This window comes from Eubalaena glacialis, chromosome 18 (genome assembly GCF_028564815.1).
Source record: "Eubalaena glacialis isolate mEubGla1 chromosome 18, mEubGla1.1.hap2.+ XY, whole genome shotgun sequence".
NCBI classification, from domain to species: domain Eukaryota; kingdom Metazoa; phylum Chordata; class Mammalia; order Artiodactyla; family Balaenidae; genus Eubalaena; species Eubalaena glacialis.
In genome coordinates, this window is record NC_083733.1 from 69039219 (window position 1) to 69061436 (window position 22218).

The 22218-nt window shown below is 46.3% G+C and overlaps 2 protein-coding genes and 1 long non-coding RNA gene across 4 annotated transcripts; 1 reads left to right on the forward strand and 2 right to left on the reverse strand.

The window, feature by feature from the left end:
- Positions 1 to 10: 10 nt before the first annotated feature.
- Positions 11 to 5515, reverse strand: LOC133078549 (uncharacterized). The gene is made up of 3 exons (XR_009697905.1): positions 5405 to 5515; positions 602 to 698; positions 11 to 217 (listed from the first exon to the last, which is right to left on the reverse strand). It is a non-coding gene; the product is annotated as an uncharacterized LOC133078549 (long non-coding RNA).
- LOC133078531 (zinc finger protein 883-like) lies at positions 5510 to 14094 on the forward strand. Of its 2 annotated transcripts, XM_061173617.1 has the most exons (5): positions 5510 to 5746; positions 6438 to 6485; positions 8685 to 8723; positions 10646 to 10772; positions 12072 to 14094. In XM_061173617.1, exons 1-5 carry the CDS (start codon positions 5645 to 5647, stop codon positions 13628 to 13630), a joined length of 1875 nt encoding a protein of 624 aa, XP_061029600.1. In that variant the 5' UTR covers positions 5510 to 5644; the 3' UTR covers positions 13631 to 14094. The 2 variants fall into 2 exon arrangements, with proteins under 2 accessions (XP_061029600.1, XP_061029601.1); XM_061173618.1 differs by lacking the exon at positions 6438 to 6485.
- Positions 14095 to 16318: 2224 nt separating this feature from the next.
- On the reverse strand, positions 16319 to 19464 carry LOC133077804 (uncharacterized). The gene is made up of 4 exons (XM_061172546.1): positions 19020 to 19464; positions 18558 to 18901; positions 17355 to 17923; positions 16319 to 16325 (listed from the first exon to the last, which is right to left on the reverse strand). Exons 1-4 carry the CDS (start codon positions 19462 to 19464, stop codon positions 16319 to 16321), a joined length of 1365 nt encoding a protein of 454 aa, XP_061028529.1.
- Between the last annotated feature and the right edge of the window lie 2754 nt (positions 19465 to 22218).

Here is a 22218-nt window from a genome sequence, read left to right on the forward strand (position 1 = left end):
GGTAATGTAGTTCTTTTTTAAAAAATATTTTATTTATTCACTCATTCATTCATTCATTCATTCATTCATTCATTCATTATGCGCTACGTCTTCGTTGGGGCCCGCGGGCTTCTCTGGTTGTGGTGCGCGTGGTAGCGTAGTTCTTGCTCTGCAGCCGGCCGGGAGAGGGTGTCTCTGTTCCTTCTAGGAGCCTGGGGCCCAGAGGCCTGGAGAGGAGCTGGCAAAGGAAATGCAGAGGCTCTAATGAAGGAGGCGAGGCATGGGATGTTCCTAAAGGGGACGATCCAGATTTCCCTGTTGTGTGTTTTGCGTCTTGTCATTTAAGATGCTCGGAACATAACAAGTGGACATACTGTATTGTAAATTTTTTAATGTTTGTATTCTGCTGCCTCAACATCCCCACAGACTGGCTGTGAGCACATCCCCACCCCCCCCCACCCCACCCCGGGTGACTGGGTACACCAGAGTGATGAGGCTGTGGCCCCAACTCAAGTTCCCCTTCTTGTCCTCCCATGACTTAGTGACATTCCAACCCACCAATGAAATCCCCTCATAACTTTTGCCTGGGTACTCCGCCCTGATCCCCAGTAATGGCACTTACCTAGGGGGCCCCACTCTTCTGCTTCGTTGAGAATGCTCCCCAGGTGCTCCTCCTATATGGCTCCTGTGTGGGGTGGCATGCCAGTCTCTTCTAGGACCTGTGAATATAATAAATCCTTTATATGCCTCTAAGGGTACAATTTCCACAACTGTGTTGTAGTGCTCCATAAAGACCCCACAAGTGGGACTTACTTCTCTCTTCACCATATGGGGGAGTAACACATGATATGATATCACTCAGATACAAAGTACCTTCACTCATAGCCGCAAACTAATAAACATCTTGTTCCTTTTCAGATACACGTGGATGGAAACTTTACAATCAGTTTTGTGAGTTTCAGTATGTTTGCTCAGAGTCAAGAAAGGGCTTCACACATGGCCATTACTGGGATGTTGGGGAGGAAGAGGTTGAGTGTCCCTGAAAAAGATGGACAGTAGTGAAATCTTTTCTATAAACTTTTAAATAAATTGATGAAGTTCATCAAAAGTAAGTTGGGAAAATATAGGGTAGATTTTTTTTTTAATGAGGGTGCTTTGACATAAATTATAATTTTAAGCATATGTTATTATCCAGGTATCTTTATTTTGTCCCTTCTGTTTTTTGAAGATGTATTCCCTTTAAAGGGAGATATTGTTTTGTAGACTGCATTCAGCAAACAGGAACACAAAGGAAAACCTGAATGCACACACTGCAATGTCACTCAGTCACAAACTGCATGCTTTTTTTTTTTTTTCTGGCCGGGCTGCACGGATTTCGGGGATCTTAGTTCCCCGACTAGGGATCGAACCTGGGGCCATGGCAGTGAAAGTGCCAAGTCCTAACTACTGGACCACCAGGGAATTCCCAATAAACTGCACTGCTCTTCAACTTTATGTAGCTCAAAGCTTCAGAGATAATTTTGTAGGCTTCAGTATGTGCAATCAAGGAACAATTAAAAAAGAGTTAAGCCAATATCATGACAGGGGAAATGGATGGTATCTGTCAGGAGGCCAAGTAGGAAGTAGATGATGTGGCATTCTGCCTGTTTCCCACACAAAATAATTCTTTCCTGCATGAGTACATCTCAGTGTTTCTGTTGAAACCCCAGCAAGTCCAACTATTTTTTCCATATATTTCTAACTCAATTTCCTGAAATAGATACTGCTATGGTCTTAATGTTTGTTTCCCCCTCAATTCTTATGTTCAAAGCGTAATGCCTAATGTCATGATATTAGGACATAGGATCCTTGGTAGGTGGTTAGGTCAGAAGGGCTCTACCCTCATGAAAGGAACTAGTGCCCTTATAAAATAGGGCCCGGAAAGTTCACTGCTTTTACAATGTGAGGACATGGCAAGAAGAAGGAGGCTATCTATGAAACAGGAAGTGGGCTCTCACCAGACACTGAATCCATGGGAAACTTGAGTTTGGACTTCCAGCCTCCAGAGCTGTGAGAAATAAATGCCTGTTGATTATAAGCCACCCAGTATATGATGTTTTCTTACAGCAGTTCGAATGGACTAAAACAGATAAAATTAATTTTAAAATATGAGACTTATTTGGGACTTCCCTGGCAGTCGAGTGCTTAAGATTCAGCACTCCCAATGCGGGGGGCATGGGTTCGATCCCTGGTCGGGAAACTAAGATCCTGCTTGCTGCATGGTGCAGCCAAATAAATAAATAAATAATAAAATAAAATAAGATGGACTTCCCTGGTGGTCCAGTGGGTACTCCGTGCTCCCAATGCAGGGGGCCTGGGTTCGAACCCTGGTCGGGGAACTAGATCCCCCATGCCTGCCACAATTAAGAGTCCACAAGCCGCAACTAAGAGCCCACATGCCACAACTAAAAAAGATCCTGCATGCCACAACTAAACATGCCACAACGAGGATCCCACGGACCGCAACTAAGACAGGGCGCAGCCTAAATAAATAAATAAATAAATAAATAAATAAATAAATAAATAAATTTTTTTAAATAATAAAATAAAATAAGAGACTTATCTGAAAAGAAGAGCCACTTACTAAATGTTTTTTCCTACTAGGAGAGTGGCTACCACGATCACAGTCTTAGTATGTGTGCAACAGGTGCACCTTATCCCTGAGATAAACATTTCATTATGGTTTGAGCATGATGTTAGTGGTCCAAATAATTATCCTGAAAAATTGCTAAATAGAGTTGAGGGATCAAGCTCTTGCCTCCCTGATCTTTACAAACTGTATTTTGAGGTAACTGAACAGAACATTATGGAAAAACTCTTCTTCACAGAGGATTTCTAGCTAATAAATGCAGAAATAGCAGTAGAAGTAGGTGAAATGTTTCAACAGCTTATAAAATAATCAACGACCCAATTATCATCAGTGCATGCTGATACAATAGATAAAATATGTATGGAAACTTGGTACCTGGAGAGAAACACTAATAACTTTGGAACCCAAACACAAAAGAGAGACACCCAGACATCAGAACAGGCTTATGTGATACAGTCACAATTTCTTAGCATTGTGTGTGGAGTATTATGGCCAAAGGATGAATCTGAATTTCAAACTTGTTTGGATGGCAAGACTATTCACTGAAATTGGGAATGGATTTCTGTTGTTCATGATGAGTTCATGGTGTGTTTGAGACATTCAAGTGGACGCATTGGATTGAGGAGGTGGATGGGCATTTGGAACAGAATTAGGATCTGAGTTAGGGCTGGACACAGACACCAGCTGGCTGAGCACCATGAAGGATGTTTTGAAAACAAGAAATATGAAAATATTTTTCTTCTTATTTAAGAATTTACTGTATATCTACACTAACTTTAGAGCAATGGGAAAGTGTAGAGAATCTAGATATATATAAACCCTAATAATGTCAATTTATTTCCAGGAAAGTTGCCAAAGGCATGTAAGGGGGAAAGGATAATATATTGAACAAATTTGCCAGAAAAATCATATGGTGGGGCTTATGTTAAAAATAAATTTAGGGACTTCCCTGGTGGCACAGTGGTTAAGAATCTGCCTGCCAATACAGGGGACACGGGTTCGATCCCTGGTCCGGGAACATCCCACATGCTGCGGCGCAACTAAGCCCGTGAGCCACAACTACTGAGCCCGAGCGCCTAGAGCCCACGAGCCACAACTACTGAAGCCCGCGAGCCACAACTACTGAGCCCACATGCTGCAACTACTAAAGCCCATGTGCCCAGAGCCCGTACTCCGCAACAAGAGAAGCCACCGCAATGAGAAGCCCGCGCACCACAACGAAGAGTAGCCCCCGCTCCCTGCAACTAGAGAAAGCCCGCGCGCAGCAACGAAGACCCAGCGCAGCCAAAAACAAAAAAAAAAAAAAAAAAAAAAGAATGTTGCCTTCAGTAGTTCCCTGGTTGTCCAGTGGTTAGGACTCAGCCATGGGCCTGTGTTCAATCTTTATGCGGGGAACTAAGATCATGCAAGCCGGGCAGTGGGGCCAAAAAAAAAAAAAAGAAAAGAAAAGAAAAGAATATTGCCTTCTCAGGTTTTAACTCTTCCTCTTTTTAATTTGTAATACTTAAAAAAAATAGTAGTACTTATTGAATTTATTATTTATATATTAACTCTTTAAAAATTATAGGTAGCTCAATATCTTCTTAAAGGGTTTTTTTCTTGTTTCAATTTTAATTTTTTTTAAATAAAAGAACCCTGTTATTATCATATAGTTTGTGCATATGCTGTGAAAATTTTTATATTTGCTTTGAGAACTCCTGCAAGGCATGCCAAATTAATAGTGTTGTGGAATGTGAAATAAAATGGAGTCACTGATGTCAAGGGGTTTTAACGTGGAGCTGGGAGGCTATTAATTAGTGGACATCCTGCACCTCCCCACCTGGTGAAACCATGAACTTTTGATCTGAGCCAACCTGCAAATATTCCAAGGACTCTGCAATAACACTTGCAACTTGTCACACTAATGGACTATTACTTCCCTCTAGTGATAGCCTTAGTACACAATCCTGTTCAACCAAGACTAGCTTCTGCCTCCAATTCCAATTAAAATTCTGTAATACAAAACTCTCTTTGCATTTAAAATCCCCTGAATTTTACTCCCTAGCAGAATACCTTTTGGGTTGCTACTTGAATACGTGTCCCGAATTGCAATTCTGTGATCCCAAGTAAATGTGTTGTGCTTGATTACTGTCTCTCAGGTTTACTGAGGTGGACAGTATCAACGATAGACTAATGTTATCTAACTTTATGTAGTTATTATTTTAGCCAATAATGAAGCACACCGAGATATTTTGTTGCATATAATTCCCTTTTTCATTCCAAAATCTTATTGAATTGAGTTTTCTTACTTGAAAACTCTTCCAAGATTTTCATAAAGAAACAAAAACAACAAATAAGGACTGTGGCTTGTCTCAGTCTTTTCACAACTGGAATGCATTTTTTTCTAATCCTATATCAAGTTTTATGCTGAGAAATACGAGTTAAATCAGAATTTTATAAAGGTTATGGATACAGGCTTTGCTAGGTCTAATTTTATGTGTTTTTATTTAATTTTTTCTTTAATTTGAAATATAGTTGATTTACAAGGTTCCCTTAGTTTCAGGTGATGTAAATACATTTTTTTCCTGGCCGCGCCACGCACCTTGGCGGATCTTAGTTCTCCAGTTCCCCGACTAGGGATCGAACCTGCCCCCCTGCAGTGGAAGCCCGGAGTCTTACCCACTGTACCGCCAGGGAAATCCCTTGACGCGTTTTTAATTTGTCCTTCCCACACCGACTTGGCCCATTACTGCCCAAACAGGTTGGGGGTGGGCCTCGTCCGCACCGTACTCGTTGGCGTGAGGGGAACTACATTACCTAGAAGACTGTGCACGGACCGGCTTGTTCTCCACACCAATGAAGGTCCCAAACAGAGGTTCTTCCGGGATTGTGAAATACGAGGGGGCGGAACTTCCGGTGTCTTTCTGTTGGTGGGGGTTTGGCGGCCTTTGCTGCGTCTGCAGGACCCAAAGCTCTAGATCACTGGGTGCAGCCCAGGTAACGGAAACTGGAAAAAGCTAGAGGGGACGCCGTCCACACTCCGCGGGAGTGAGCGGGATGCGGAACCTGCTTCCGGAATTTTCGGGCCACGTTACCACCATTATCCCGCCGCGCTCAACGGGTCCTATGGCAACCAGCACGCTACAGGACCCGCCCCAGGTGACTGTTGGTCCCCCCCCAGATCCTGACCCGAATCCTCAAGCCTCCAATGAGGGTCTCCTGTTCAGGGCACTGCGGTTCAGGCCCCTGTCTCCAGAACTTTAGGTGTGCGTGTGTGGTGGCCCTATTTCTGACAGGCCGTGTGGAGAGTGTTAAAGGCTGTGGGCTTGGCACGTGCAAATCCTTGGAGAGTCACAAGAGCCGGGAACATTCTGGAAACCTGGGGTTGGAGTCCCTTCTGCAGAGACGTGGCATTATGGAGGAGTCAACAGTCTGGGCCTTCTGGGCCAACAGTCGGCATTCTGGAAGTCATGGAGGGTTGTGAATAAATCAGGAAGACACTCTGAGTTAGAGTTTTAAAGTATTTCAAAGGCTGCTCAGGGGAGAACAGACTGGGGAGGGGGAGCTGAGGGTGGAGGTGGGGAGACCTGGGAGAGCCTAGTGCATTCCACTCCAGAGAGTAAGGTGGTTTCTGGACCAGAGTGGTGCCTATGGAAGTTGTTGACCTGAAACAAATAGCCTCCCGGCTATTTCTTCTGCAAAAATGAGTTTTTTTCGGGATCATCAGGGAATTGCAATTGAGATGTGCAGGCATGATGAACTAACACTTTTATAGAGATTAAAGAGAGAAGTTAGAAGGGCTATAGTCACCAAAGAGTCCATGGCTTTTCATTGCCTGAATCCTTTCCAGGAGAGAAGAGAGTCGTCTTCTTCCTTTTGGATACTGTTATTGTCTCAGGTCAGTGAGGGCTCCCCCTTCTGGTGTGCCAACTCTAACTGAGGTTTCTGTTTATTAATTTTTTTACAAAGGAATACAAATAATAAGGTTCATAATAAACCTGCAAGACAGTTGGCAATGAATGTTGTTCTAAGCAAAAGGACAGAGTAAAGGACAATAAAGTTTTTCTTTTGGCTGAGCATCTGGAAGACATGTCAGGGAGAGATTAAAATTGGATTTTGGAGGGAGTTCCCTGGTGGTCCAGTGGTCAGCACTTGGTGCTTTCACTGCTGTGGCCCTGGGTTCAACCCCTGGTGGGTGAACTAAGTAAGATCCTGCAAGTCGTGTGGGGCAGCCAAAAAAAAAAAAAAAAAAAAAAAAAAAAGGAAGGAGGAGTTAACAGTCGGGGCCAGTTGGTGACATAGGGGCTGCTGGAGTCCCTAATCTGGAATTGAGGGAGGAGGTCGCTGGCTCAGCAATGTCCATGTGGTGATGACCTAAGTCCTGGATTCTGGCCATGTCTGGATCTCAAATTTAGGAGGGAAAGTCTTGTCACTTTTCTGTGCAAGGGGACCTCAGATGAAAGCAGAGAGACCTGGGGCTGGAGGGCAGGGCAGAGTGGGTGGGACTTTCTGAGGCTGCCTGAAGATGGCAGGGTCCTGTGGTTCCAGGGCTTTCTGGGGAAGCAAGGGTATAAGGAGTAAGGAGCCTTGCCTGAGATGGAGATGGAGAAGGAGGTGTGAGGTTGTGTAGATTCACTGTTCTGAACACTCAGCCGACTGCCCACTCCTTGTGGAGTCAGAAAAAGGTCAGCCATGCTGTTGGAGCAGCCCAGGCCCAGTCAAGGGCACACGTGCCTCAGCTCTCCCAGGAAACTACAAGGTTAAAAATGTATAGATTTAGCAAGTTAATCTTGTGTAAGCAAGTAATAACTGCTTAAAATGAGAATATATATCTGTGTTATAATAATATATATATATTTAGGTTTTGTCTTGAGCTCTTCACATAGAGCTCTGAACCCCTTAGAATTGCCTGGGAATTAGGACTGTTTTTTGTTATTCACAACTAGCGCCTTTTATCACATGGAAGCTTATTATAATGAAGTGACATAGGGTGGATTCTCCAGATACCCTCAGGATGGGACTGCTCTCTAGAAAAAACAAGTGATTAGAAGTTTCAACTCCCAGACCTACCCAGCACCTCCTAAGGATCGGAGGGGAGCTGGAGATTAGGTATAAAAACTGCTGAACAATGAAATTCAAGGTTCCTTCAGATTGGTGAACACATTGAAATGGTGGAAGTGCTGGGAGGGTGGCATGTACTGAAAGGGCCTGGAAACCCCCTGCTGCCCTCTACCCCCCCCACCCTGACCTAGATGTCGCTTCCATTTGACTGTTCCTAAGTTGTATACATTACAGTAAACCAGAAAAAGTAAGAAAAGTGTTTTCCTAACTTCATGGGTCATTTCAGCAAATTATCAAAACCGAGGAGGGGTTTATGGGAAACCCTGAATTTGTAGCCAAGTGGGACAGAAGTCCTGGTAGCCTGGGGACCAGGGATCAGAACTGGCTTCTCAAAAGAGGGCAGTTTATGGGCCTGATGCCTTAATCCTGTGGATTCTATCACTAATTTAAGGTAGTGTAATAATAGGAATGAATTGTAGGGCACCACAGTGGTGTCATAAAATTAGATAATTGGTGGTTGAAAAAAGATACTTTGTCTCAGAAAGCCTTGAAAGACATGTAAGAAAAACCTAATTTTAAAAAACATTTATAGAAATCTTAATCCTGTGTTCTGTAATAGCTGAATCTTAGCATGGGAGAGGTAATAATGCATTTGGTATGTACACATTATGAGATAGACATCCTAAGTGTTGCCGTTTACGTGAAGACACTGAGACTCAAAGAGGGTGAGTCTTTTTTTTTTTTTTGCCACGCCCCGCGGCATGTGGGATCTTAGTTCCCCAACCAGGGATGGCACCCGGGCTCCCTGCAGTGGAAGCTTTAAGTCTTAACCACTGGACCACCAGGGAAATCCCAAGGACGTTGAGTCTTTGTCTAAGCCTTTCGAGTTGTCAAGCTATAGCTCTGAAGACTGAGGATCTGAGGTCAGAGGTCAGCCTCAGATGACTCATGTCCAGGAAAAGGAAGGGAAGAAACAGCTCAGCCTTTACATCCTCACCATAATCACCTTTACCTCAGATACTCCCTCTTTTCACAGGTTCCCATGGTAGCAGCAGCATTTATGGTCCCTGGACAGGTAAGTGGAAGAAGCCCCAGTACCTACCCAGACATCATCCCTACCCCTGGTCCTGACACACAGATATAGGAGACAGTGTTGTGCTGGGATTGTGGGCCCTTAGGTCTGGGCCCTGGCATCATCTCAGGCACAGGATCATTAATCAAAGCCAGAAGTTATACGGAGGTGTTCCCATGTGTCCAGTGGAGAAGGTCAAGTGGTGACGTGTCCTTGGGCACAGCCTGGAGATGAGACTGAGAGGGGAGTGTTCAGGGAACTGCAGGACCCATGATGTGGGCTGATAAAGACTGAGGGCATGAGTCATTCCTGGGATGGCAGCCTGAGGAGTTGGGCCTCTCCTGAGGGGGGCGGGTCCATGCCACGTTGGCCGCAGAGGAGGGAAGTAATCTGACACTGGGTCTGAAGAGGCTGCTCTGCCTGCCGAGAGGAAGAAGACAGGGGGTGAGGGTGGAGCCGGGGGCCCAGTGGAGGGCACAGCCCTGGTGAATGTCGATTGTGACTGGATCCTGGCAATGGCTCTGTAGCAGGAGAGGAGGTGAGTCTCTCAATCTCGTTTGTGGTAGAGCTGATTTTCTGCTGTACAGGATGAGAGAGAGTAGTCTGACATGACCCCAGGATGTTTGCCTCTAGGTGATGGTGGGGACGCCATGTCTGAGACGGGAACTCAGAAGTAGGAGTAATGGACAGAAGGACTGTCCAGAGTTCCATGTCCCCATGCTGAGTCTGAGATATTGCCGGGGTGTCTTGCGGGAGGTGTCAAGTGGGCCACTGGAAACACACACCTGGAGTTCAGGGAAGGTGGGGTTCAGGATTGAAAATACCCTTGAGCAGGTGGATGGCATGTGGACTAGGTCAGATTCCAGGCCCTCAGGTCATGTGTGGGTGCCATGAAAGTTGTAGGGTGGGGAGGGTGTTCTCCGTGGACTGGCTCACCTCCCTGGGCACGGGGACAGGGGTGGCTGTCATCACTAAGATGGATGAGGCAGTGCAGTGACCATGAGTGTGTGGGGGTGGGAGTGGCCTCGGGGGAGGTCCTGGTCGTAGCACAGGATCCGAAGGGGTGGATAAGGTATGGATTGAGAGGCAAAGCAGGAATGGAGGTCAGATTACAGGGAGGTAAGGCCTGGGGCATTGTTTCCCCTCCACAGGCTCAATGTCTTGTGATGACTGCGGTTGGAGCCTGAAGAGTGTGAGCCTGGACACAGACCAGCTGAGGGCAGATGAGCGCAGCTGGGACAGGGTCTTGGGCTGGGCTGGGGGGTGGGGGGCTGGGGTGGGAATGAGAGGAAGGTGTGAGTGGTGCGGGGTCAGCACGTGGGACACTGTGGAGGACGAGGGCTCTGGGCATCTGACCCCACACGAGGTCTGGTTGCTGACATGGGAACAGGGAGCAGGGCCAGGTCGGGGAACGAAAGCAGTGCTGGGACCGCCTGTAGCAGCGGGTCCTGCAGAGGCCTGGGGAAGCACCGCGTGCTGGGTGGCACGTGGGGAACACGGTGAGGTGCCGAAGGCCTGGGGCCGAGGTGGTGGCGTGGGGGTCACGGTCGGGCACATGAGGGAGTTGTGACCCTGCAGGGCTGGGCAATGGAGAGTGAGGGAGTGTGAGCATGGACTCAGGTCCCTTGTCCCCAGGCTTTACTCCAGGGGGTTGAGCACAGGTGTCATCTTATGTGGGGTGGTCTGTGTGATCTCAGGAGAGTCGACTCTGAGGAGAGTGGCTGGGGGTCTGTGTGGCAACCACAGAGCGTCTGTGAGACTGCTTGTCTCCCTCTCTGTTTTAACTGAATGACGTAACGCTAGCAGGTTCCTGTGGCATCAGGACCTGGTGTGTCCTCTGAGCTGGGTCACTGGGGTGGACGACCATGACCTGGGGATCCTGGTTGCAGAGGCTGCTGTGAACTCACTTGTCCCCCTCATGACAGGGCCATGTGATCTTTGAAGATGTGGCTGTGTCCTTCTCCCAGGAGGAGTGGGGTCTCCTTAACGATGCTCAGAGACTCCTCTACTGTGACGTGATGCTGGAGAACCTGTCACTTATAGCCTCCCTGGGTAAGGACCCATGTTCCCACACCATCGCCCCGTACGGGACTCTGCCCTTCTTTCTGCATGGCTCACTCCATCCTTCCCAGCCTGGACCTTGGACGCTGCTTACTTCCCCGATTTCCTGGCACTTGAGCTGTGTCCCCCCACCCTGTGTGTGTTCAGCCCTGTACCATAGGCCCTGAAGCCTTTCACAGAAGCCTTTGGTCTCAGAGGCTTGAAGCCTGCCCAGCTGATGCCACTTAGCTTTGCCACCGCTAGGTGTGTTGAATGTTCAGATGTGTGCAAGATCCGTGTCACACGTTCTAACACTTTTTTTTGCACTGCCTGTGTCAGGAATTACAGACACTTACATGGTCAGCATTTGTGGTCAACCCTAGATTATGTTCGCAAGACTCCTTAAGGTTCTTCTAGTGATACATTTTTTTCCCTGAAATCTGTCATTGGTTGGTTCACTCTGGGCCAGTGTCTTTCTCCTAATGGCCCTATTTTCCTCTGAGGACTTTGATCTGGTAGGGTTCATAGTCACCCAGCCTGAGCTGAGGGGTGGAGGCAACCCTGGGTGCCTGACGAGGTGGGGCCCTCTCTCGTCATAGGAGGAGGGTTAATTGCGTCCTGAGCCTGGTGAGTAGGAGCTGTAGGAAGGCATGATATCATTGATGAATTCTAATACTACAGGGAAATGTCCTTTGCTCTCTCCTCTTTCAGTCAAGACTCATCATGCTCATACTTCATTTCTTTCTTCCACTTCTCCCCATTTTGACATTTTGCCCACTTTTCATTTCTACTGTGATTTCTGACTCCTGTTTTCCACCTTAGTGTCCTCCACACCTCTCCTTTCCCCCTCTCTGCACTGTTCTCCCATTTTATGTATTTTGTATATTGTATATGCATATCCTTAATGTGTCATGAGAGGTATATGTTTACTTATATTGTCTTTGAACACTGATAGTCAGGTGTAATTGCATTTTCCTGGATTGAGAAACACATTCTACAGAACTGACACTTGTCACCACCAGTAAGTCCTGCTGAAAGCCATTGGCTGAGGAGTGGGTTGTTCTAGCCTCTCCTCCCAGCACGGTGCCACATCCTGGTATCCTGTGTTCTTACTGGTTTGAGACATTTCCTGTTCTGTGACCATCAGAGGCCTAGTATTGCACAGTATCCCCTTCTACCACTTGACCCTTCCTCCCTTGTTTTAATAACAAACCCATGGGCTTATACCTACATGTGTCATGCACAGATTTGTAGTGGGCTCCTGTCCCACCAACGTCTCCATACAGTTTATCAGCATTTTTGTGCTTTCAGGGTGTTGGCGTGCAGTAGGTACTGAGGAGGCTGCTTCTGAACAATGTGTTTCTGTAGAACTAGTGACACAAGACAGGAATCCAAATCCAGACCCATCTATCCTGAAGACTCTTACTTCGGATACGGGTGCCCTGGTAGAGAAAGATGTTTTGTACCTGGCTGAGCACCAAGGAGTGCATCCTGGGCTGAAACCGTCCTCTTCTGGGGCCTGTGGGAAAACGTTCACTTCTCACCTACAACAGCACCAGAAGCAGCCCATTGGAGAGAAACACCTCAGAAGCGAGGAGAATGGGGCCTTGCTTGTGACGAGCTGCAAAGTCTTTTTACCCGACAATATGTTCACATGCGGAGAGGTTGAGAAGGCTTTCCTAGGCAGCTTGGGCTTTCCCCTGCACCAGCCCTCCCACTATGGCGAGCACCCAGGTACAAGCAGGCAGAGCAGGGAGGTCTCTCACCCTGGGGAAGGGCATTACGAGTGCAGCGAATGTGGCAAAGCCTTCAGTAAGAAGTATAAATTCACGGAGCACCTGAGAGTTCACACTGGTGAAAAACCTTATGAGTGCAGTGACTGCGGGAAGTTCTTTAGACTCACCTCCAGTCTTACTCACCATAGGAAGGTTCACACAGGAAAAAGGCTTTATGAGTGCTGTAATTGTGGGAAAGTGTTTGCCCACAAATATAAACTTGTTGAGCACCAGAGAATCCACACTGGAGAAAGATCCTATGAGTGTAATCAATGTGGGAAAGCCTTCCTTCAAAAGGATACACTTGTTCAGCACCAAAAAGTCCACACTGGAGAAAATCCTAAGAGCAGTGAATGTGGGAAGCCCTTCTTTTACAAAAAAAATCTCCTTGTGCATCATAGGATCCATATTGGAGAAAAGCCTTATGGGTGTAGCAAATGTGGGAAGTCATTCATCTTCAAAAAAAGGCTTCTTGATCACCAGCGAATCCACACTGGAGAAAAGCCTTATATGTGCAGTGAATGTGGGAAAGCCTATGTCTACAAAGGAAGTCTTGTTGTGCATAAGAGAATTCATACTGGAGAAAAGGCTTATGGGTGTAAATGTGGGAAGTTCTTTACAAGCAGCTCTGCCCTCAGTAAACACCAGAATGTTCACACTGCAGAAAGGCCTTATGAGTGCAGTGAATGTGGGAAAGCTTTCAAGGTCAAAATTAAACTTGTTGAGCACCAGAGAATCCACACTGGAGAAAGACCCTATGAGTGTAATCAATGTGGGAAAGCCTTCAAGCTCAAGTATACACTTGTTCGGCACCAAACTGTCCACACTGGAGAAAAGCCTTTTAATTGCAATGAATGTGGCAAGCCTTTCAGTTACAAAACAAGTCTTCTTGAGCACCAGAGAATCCACACTGGAGAAAGGCCTCATACGTGCAGTAAATGTGGGGAAGCCTTTGTCTACAGAAGAAGTCTTGTTGTCCACCAGAGAATCCACACTGGAGAAAGGCCTTATATGTGCAGTGAATGTGGAGAAGCCTTTGTCTACAGAAGAAGTCTTATTGCCCACCAGGGAATCCATACTAGAGAAAAACCTTGAGTGTAGTTCTTTGCAGGCAGCTCCAGGCTCATAAAAAACAAGAAAGTTCACACTGGAGAAATGCCCTCCAGACTTATGCTTTCCTTCACTTGAGTTAACATCTAGCAGCATATAGATTAGGTGTCATAGAGGAAGTGAAAATTTAACTTATGTGGAGCCAAACTTTCATAGTGGTAGTATCCTGATACAGTCCTACCAGAAGCACCAGAACGTGAGTTCCTGTTCTTTACATTCTTGTCAACACTTGGTATGGTCAGGCTTTCTAACTTCAGTGATGTAAGAGGTGTATAGTGGTATCTAGTGATTTTAACTAGTGTTTCCCTATTGACATGATGTTGAGTGGTTTTTCATGTGATAATTTCCATTCATAGTTTTTTGAAATTTCTGTTCATATGATTTGTCATCTTAATTACTGAGTTTTGACATTTCTTCATGGATTATTGATTAAGGTCCTCTAATGGAAATATCTGACATTATTTTCATCCAGAATTGGTCTTCTCATTTCAGTAGCTTTTCCAGAGAAAAAGTTTTCAGCTTTAATGGAGTCTTATTTGTCCATTTATTCTCTTACTGTTTATGCTTTTGGCGTTCTATCAATAAATGAAAAATGTTTCCCAAATTTGAAGACAGAAGTTTTTCTATGTTTCCTTCTGAAACTTTAAAGTTTAGGTTTTTTTATTGATGTAAATGATTCATATTTAGTTCATTTTTGGAAGTTCTTTTTAAAATATGGATACCCAGTTGCTGCAGTGATACTGACTTAAATACCTTCTCCACTGAATTGCTTTTGTATCCTCATTGAAGGTCAATCATATATATACGTTTATTTCTGAACTTTATCTTCTGTTGCATTTATCTACTTTATTTATGCCAATCCTTTCATGTGTTGAATAATTTGTTTTTATAATATGCCTTGAAATCAAGGTCATGTACTCCTTTGACTTTCTTTTTCAAAGTTGTTATGGACATTCTTAGTCCTTTGCCTTTCCATGTGAATTTTAGAATCCACTTGTGAATTTGAACATCCCAAAAACCAACTAGGATTTTGACTGGAATTGCATTTAATCTTCAATTTAGAAAGGAATACTGAATGTCCCAATTCATAAACATGATATATCTTCTTTTATCTAGATCTTATTTAATTTTTGTTAGCAATGCTTTTTAGTTTTCTGTTTATAAGTCTTGTATAACTTAAACATCCCCAGGTATTTTCTACATAGAATGATATTGTGAATGGAAACTTTTTTTAAAAATTTCAATTTCTGAATTTTTCATAGCTATTACAGTTAGAGAGATATTAAACTAAGGATAGAAGCAATCCTTCTTGATCTTATAAACATCTACAAAGAGTTATTACAGGGACTTCCCTGGTGGCGCAGTGGTTAAGAATCCGCCTGCTAATGCAGGGGACATGGTTCCAGCCCTGGTCTGAGAAGATCCCACGTGCTGCGGAGCAACTAAACCCGTGTACTACAACTACTGAGCCTGCACTCTAGAGCCCATGAGCCACAACTACTGAGCCCGTGTGCCACAACTACTGAAGCCTGTGCGCCTAGAGCCCGTGCTCTGCAACAAGAGAAGCCACCACAATGAGCAGACCAAGCACCACAACGAAGAGTAGCTCCCACTCGCCGCAACTAGAGAAAGCCTGCGTGCAGCAACGAAGACCCAACACAGCCAAAGTTAAAAATAAATAAATAAATTTATTTTAAAAAAGAGCTATTAGAAATACTATACCTTTGATCCATTATTAAAATATTCATATTAGAATAAAAGGAGGACAGCTGCTTATTGTTCTGGAGCAGGCCCAGACCAGGGGCACTCCCTGGTGAGTGCCTTGGAAGGGCAGCTGGGTTGGAGCAGCCCTGGCAGGGAGCAGTTTATTGGGGTTTTCTTTCTTTTTTTTTTTTTAAATTTATTTGGCTGCATTGGCTCTTAGTTGTGGCATGCAGGATATTCATTGCAGCATGCAGGATCTTTTCATTGCGGTGCATGGGCTCTTAGTTGCACAGGCTTCTCTAGTTGTGGCCCATGGCTCCAGAGCGTGCGGGCTCAGTAGTTGAGGTGCATGGGCTTAGTTGCCCTGCGGCATGTGGGATCTTAGTTCCCTGACCAGGGATTGAACCTGCGTCCTTTGCATTGGAAGGCAGATTCTTAACTACCACTGGTGGTTATTCTTAACCACTGGACCACCAGGGCATTCCCTATACTGGCAATTTCTTTTCCCTTTCTTTTTATAATTAATTTATTAAATTTATTTTTGGTTGCACTGGGTCTTGTGGCTGTGCGCAGGCTTTTCTCTAGTTGCAGCGAGCGAGGGCTACTCTTCTTTGCGGTGGCTTTTCTTGTTGCGGAGCACACACAGGCTTTAGGCATGAGGGCTTTAGTAGTTGCAGCATATAGGCTCAGTAGTTGTGGCACATGGGCCCTAGAGCACATAGGCTTCAGTAGTTGCAGGGTGTGGGCTCAGTAGTTGTGGCACATGGGCTTAGTTGCTCCACCACATGTGGGATCTTCCCAGACCAGGGGTCGAACCAATGTCCCCTGCATTGGCAGACAGATTTTTATCCACTGGACCACCAGGGAAGTCCTATTGGCGTTTTCTTAAGCAGTACTTCAGGGAAAATTTATCCCACATTTAACACTTATAGAAAAAATATGTCAAATCAAGGAACTCAGATTCCACCTTCAGAAACTAGGAAAAGAAGAAAGAAATCCAGAGAAAGCAGAAGAAATTAATATGAAATCAAATATGAATGCCCTACAACTACTGAGCCTGCACTGTAGGGCCTGCATGCTGCAACTACTGAAGCCCACGCACCTAGAGCCCATGTTCCAAAACAAAGAGAAGCCACCGCAATGAAGAGTAGCCCCCGCTCGCCACAACTAGAGAAAGCCTGCGCTCAGCAACAAAGACCCAACGCAGCCAAAAATAAAAATAAAATTTATTTTAAAAAAATAACAAAAATAAAATAAAATTAACAAAACAACAACAAAAAACAACCCAATCGAGAAATGGACAAAATGGGAATTCCCTGGCAGTCCATAGATGGCCAACAGACACATGAAAAGATGCTCAACATCACTAATTATTGGAGAAATGCAAATGAAAACTACAATGAGGTACCACGTCACACCGGTCAGAATGGCCATCATCAAGAAGTCTACAAATAATACATGCTGGAGAGGGTGTGGAGAAAAGGGAACCCTCCTACACTGTTGGTGGGAATTAAATTGGTGCAGCCACTGTGGAGAACAGTATGGAGGTTCCTTAAAAAACTAAAAATAGAGTTGCCATATGATCCAGCAATCCCACTCCTGGGCATACATCTGGAGAAACCTCTAATTGGAAAAGATAGTGCACTGCTATGTTCATAGCAGCACTATATACAATCACCAGGGCATGGAACCAACCCAAGTGTCCATCTATAGATGAATGGATAAAGATGTATATAAGTTAGGAGTATGGGATTAACAGATACACACCACTATATATAAATAGATAAACAATAGGATTTACTGTATAGCATAGGGAACCATATTCAGTATCCTGTAATAACTTGGCAATGGAAAAGAATCTGAAAGAGAATATATGTTTTACATATATAATTTTGTAAAATATATATATTTTACATATTTTTTCATATTTTGATAGATGTACTGCAAAGTGATTTAGTACACCAGAAACTAACACAACATTGTAAATCAACTATATGACCATAAAAAACATTGTTTAAGAAAATACACATACCAAACAAAAGTATTAAAATAGACACAAAATTTTTTCTTTTTTACAAGATCCTCAGCAAGTGAAAGGAGAGCCCAGTCTACAAGCATGAGATAGGAATCTACTAAAGAATAAACTATTAGGCTGTTTCTTGGGGTGGAACTATCAGAGTCTGACTTAGGATGGAAAGGGCTTTGAGCCAGGGTTGCCAGTTCAGGATGTGTAGTGAATTCCATCAGTGGCCTCATTCTATCCACGTGCTCCCCATCTCCTCCAATGCTGCCACCCCAGCCCTCCCTACAGAGAGAAGGTGCCCACCGACTCCTCACCTGTTCCACCTTGCCCTTCCTGCCAACGCCCTGAGCTCCGCCTCCTGCCATGGTCTTCACGGGATAACCCCCATCCAGGCCAGAAAAACTCCGTACGGGTGGGGGAATCTTGTGTGATGGGGCCGCCAAGAACACCTCAGTGGGCCGTACCAGCCACTGCAGGTCTGGGCTGGTCCGGATGGCAGTCACCCTTGGGATGAGGTTGGCACTGGAGCCGGCCAGGTCTGTGCACAAGTCCTAGAAGGAAACAGGAGGGGAAAGCTGAGGGGACCAAGCAGGTTCTGGATACAGGTGGGGTGAGAGGGAGGAGAAACTGTCCTGGACTGCTCATCTCTTTTTATATGCCCCTCATCCTGGATGGAAGGTCTCCCCCTTTCCTCGCAAGAATTCTGTCCCCTCATCCTGGATGGAAGGTCTCCCCCTTTCCTCCCAAGAATTCTGTCCCTTAATCCTGGATGGAAGGTCTCCCATTTCCTCCCAAGGATTCTGCCGCGCACTGCCTTTCTCCTCCATCCTGCGACTGCGTTCCCATTATTCCCTCGGCATCACCGGCTCGAAAGGGGGTTCTTATAAATGTACCCGACTTCTGTACTGACGCAGGAGCCCCTCCAGAGTCTCCCGAGTGAACTCGCTTTTTATCGGTGAACCGCCTTACATACCCGCCCGCTTCCCCTCCTCCCCGCCCCTCCTGCCTGCTCCAGGCTGCCAGCGGAGGGAGGGCGCCCACTTTCTGCCGCCTCCCCGGGGAGCCGGGCTCCTGTGAGCGAGTCTCTGCTTGGCACGCGTTTGCTCGGCTCCCGCCGGACACAAGCCACAGCGCGCGGGTCGGGGCGCTCCGAAAGAGCCGGCGCGGAAAAGGGACCATTCTTACCGGGACAAGCGTGCGCTCTCTTCCAGCAAGTCCAGGCCTCCCGGGACCGGGATGCTCCGGCCGGGGCAGCCTCCCTCCCCGGCGAAGGAGGGACGCCGAACCGCGAGTCCCGCGAGCCCAGCCTTCCTGCGCATGGTCGGGAGAGCCAGTGCCGGAGGACTCGGCCAGGGAGTGACAGCAGGAGGAACTGTTCGCGGCCCGGAAAGCGATGCAGCAGCGGGAGAACACCACGCGGTAGCACGCCACGCGGTAGCGGGCGTTGAAGCGTGGCGTGCGTTGAAGCCGGAAGAATTCAGGGTGGTGGTAGGGTGGGGCTGGAGCGGGGCCGGGGCGGGGCGCGGTCCCTGCCCATCAGGCCGGCGGCTGGGTCCCCGCCGGAGGAGCTAGCAGCCCAGAGGCCGGGAGCACCCGGCACCGCCTCCACTCTTTATAACAGTGTTTAGGAGTGAGCCCTTACGTCACGGGGGTAAACCATCGCGGCGCCGGAGGGGTGGTGCGCGGGCCTGGACACATCTGCGGCCTCTTTGCCGCCCTCGCTTCTCTCGCAGCCCCTGCCGCCCTTCTGCCTGTGTTCCTCTATCATAGGAGCGTTTAAGTAATGGGGTGTTAGGGTCCCGTGCAGCCCCCAAATTGAGCGACTTCGGGGATGACCTCCCCCAAGAAGGCAAGGAACGTCCGTGAAGCCTGCTGACGTAGACCTCCTTTGGGCATTACCTAATTTGGGGGAGGAGCGGGCGGGAGCCGCTCCTGGGTACAGCCCGCCAGGAGATTCAGGGCGGGGCAGACGGGGCCGCACAGAGCGCCCGGGACACTCGCACGTGTTCAAGGCGGACCCTTGTGCCCCGGGTTGGGTGGGGGCGCCTTTTTGCCAGTGTAGGGAGAGAGCCGGAACAATTCTGGGTCTCATGTATAGAAGAAACAAGTCCATGACTGCAAGGGGGTAAGCCGCGGTCCCGGAAGGAATGCGCCCCAACCCCCATTTCCGATGTTAGTCCTAATTCAATGCGAACGGTGGAAGCAGACCCTCACCCCCTCGCCCCAAGCCCCCGGGCCCGAGCAATACTAGGATTGTCACTGCGTTTGGAAGCAGAAAGTCGGAGGGGGTCCAAAATAAGAGAATAGGATAATAGACTTCCCATGCTGGGTTTTGTTTTGTTAAACTTTTTAAATGGAAACGGCGCATTTATTATTATTTTTCTCGGCCTATGTGAGGATATTAGTGTTACTGTCAAATTCCGGCAGAATTTTCGGAAGCTGCATGCAAGGATGTCTGACCAGATCGTTAGCCTCGTTCTGAGCTGGGGCTCCGGAGACGCGTGGAGGGGGCACGTTCTGTGGACAAGATTGTCAGCTCCGGGGAACCGGGTGGGGTGAGCTTCTTGGGGGAGCGCAAGTCCGAGCTGGGGAGGTGAGAGAGGTTCGTTCCTCCAGGGCGCTAGGCTGACTGACTGGGAGCCCCCAGCGGGTGATTTTCCAGCGCGGACTTGGGGCGCTGGAAGGACCATGCACAGCACAGCCCAGGGCGGAGAACACTCACACACACACACCAAATCCAGAACATGGCAAATTCTGATGGGCAAACGACTGAGCAACGTCAACAAATGAATGGCCCAAGAATTTAAAAAAATGAAGTGATATCTATAAGTGAATTGAGACTTCCCAGATACATCTACTAAAAGTCATATAGATCCATTGTGGATCTGACTGCCTTAAAGAACGAACATATTTTTGGGAAAATTGAAAAAGAAACTGAACACTGAAAAAATATATATTTTAAAAAATTTGTTTGTTTATTTTTGGCTGCATTGGGTCTTCGTTGCTGTGCGCTGGCTTTCTCTAGTTGCAAAGAGCACGGGCTTCTCATTACGGTGGCGTCTCTTGTTGCTGAGCATGGGCTCTAGGCACGTGGGCTTCAGTAGTTGTGGCTCGCGGGCTCTGGAGCGCAGGCTCAGTAGTTGTGGTGCATGGGCTTAGTTGCTCTGCCGCATGTGGGATCTTCCCAGACCAGGGATAGAACCCGTGTCCCCTGCATTAGCAGGCGGATTCTTAACCACTGCGCCACCAGGAAAGTCCCGAAAATATATTTTTAACACCTCAAAATTTTGTCTGAAAAAGTTATTAGGATTATGAAAGAGTCCTTACGTTTTGGAAGTACATTCTGAGGAGATTAGGCATTGAATGACAAGATGCTGGGATTATAAGTAACACAACCCAGTTATATGCGTGAGAACAGGTGAAACAAGAATGGCCATGAGTTGATCAATAATGATGGGGTTGGGGCTTCCCTGGTGGTGAAGTGGTTAAGAATCCGCCTGCCAATGCAGGGGACACGGGTTCGAGCCCTGGTCTGGGAAGATCCCACATGCCGCGAAGCAACTAAGCCCATGCGCCACAACTACTGTGCCTGCGTTCTAAAGCCTGCAAGCCACAACTACTGAAGCCCACGTGCCACAACTACTGAAGCCCAAGCACTTAGAGCCTGTGCTCCGCAATAAGAGAAGCCACTGCAATGAGAAGCCTGCACACTGCAACAAAGAGTAGCCCCCGCTCGCCACAACTAGAGAAAGCCCGCGTGCAGCAACAAAGACCCAATGCAGCCAAAAATAAATAAATAAAACTAATTAATTAATTAATTAATTTTAAAAAAAGAGTTGTCATTTCCAAATTATTTTACTATGTTTTACTCATATATATTCCTGAGGTTATTTGTGACCACTCCATCAGCATGGTGGAAATACATTATAATACTGTGCTACTGCACACTGTTCCCAAATCCATGTTTAGTGCCATCCTTTTGGCAACTTGAAATTGGCCAGTATGGGCATAGATACACCAGAGAAACTGACAAACTCCACAAAATGGGCCTTGTTTATTTGAATGGCTAGACTTAGGAAAGTGGTGGAGAATATGTTAAGAAGGTAGACAACGCTTGAAAGTATATAGCCTCTGGGAGTGTTACACTCCCAGAATAGCACCAAACAATTGAGAAAATATTCTGATAGTATTCAAAAATAATACTTCCTTTTAGTAAAGATGACACATCACTGCTGACGAATGAGTGAAGTTCCAACACCTGTCTTTGTTGGACATATGTCTTTTATTTATTACTGGAAAAGGAAACATCAGCCAACGTCCATTTCAAAATAAGCAACTGGTAGTAACAGTCGTTAAAGAAGATATACAAGTGGCAAATAAACAGGAAAAAAATGCTGGACATCATGAAACATCAGAGAACTGCAATTAAAATCACAGTGAGATGCTAATACATCCCTGTTAAAACAGCTAAAATTAAACAGACTGACAATACCGAGTATTGGCAGGATGTGGAGGAATAGGAGCTCTCATATACTGTTGGTGGGAACACAGAAGGGTCCAACCAGTTTAGATCACAATTTGGCCGTTTGTTAAATATTGAAACATTCACATACTCTGAAGTAGTGGCACAAGAGAATTAAAACACATAGTCATATAAAGAACTGTATGCCTATGTTCATTGCAGCTTTATTTCTAACAACACCAAACTGGAAACAACCCAACTGCCCATTAGCAGATGGATGGATAAACACATCGTAGCATATCCATAGACAAGAATACTACTCAACGGTAAAAAAATGAATTATTCATACAAGCAACATTGATGAATTTCAAAATAATTAGGCAG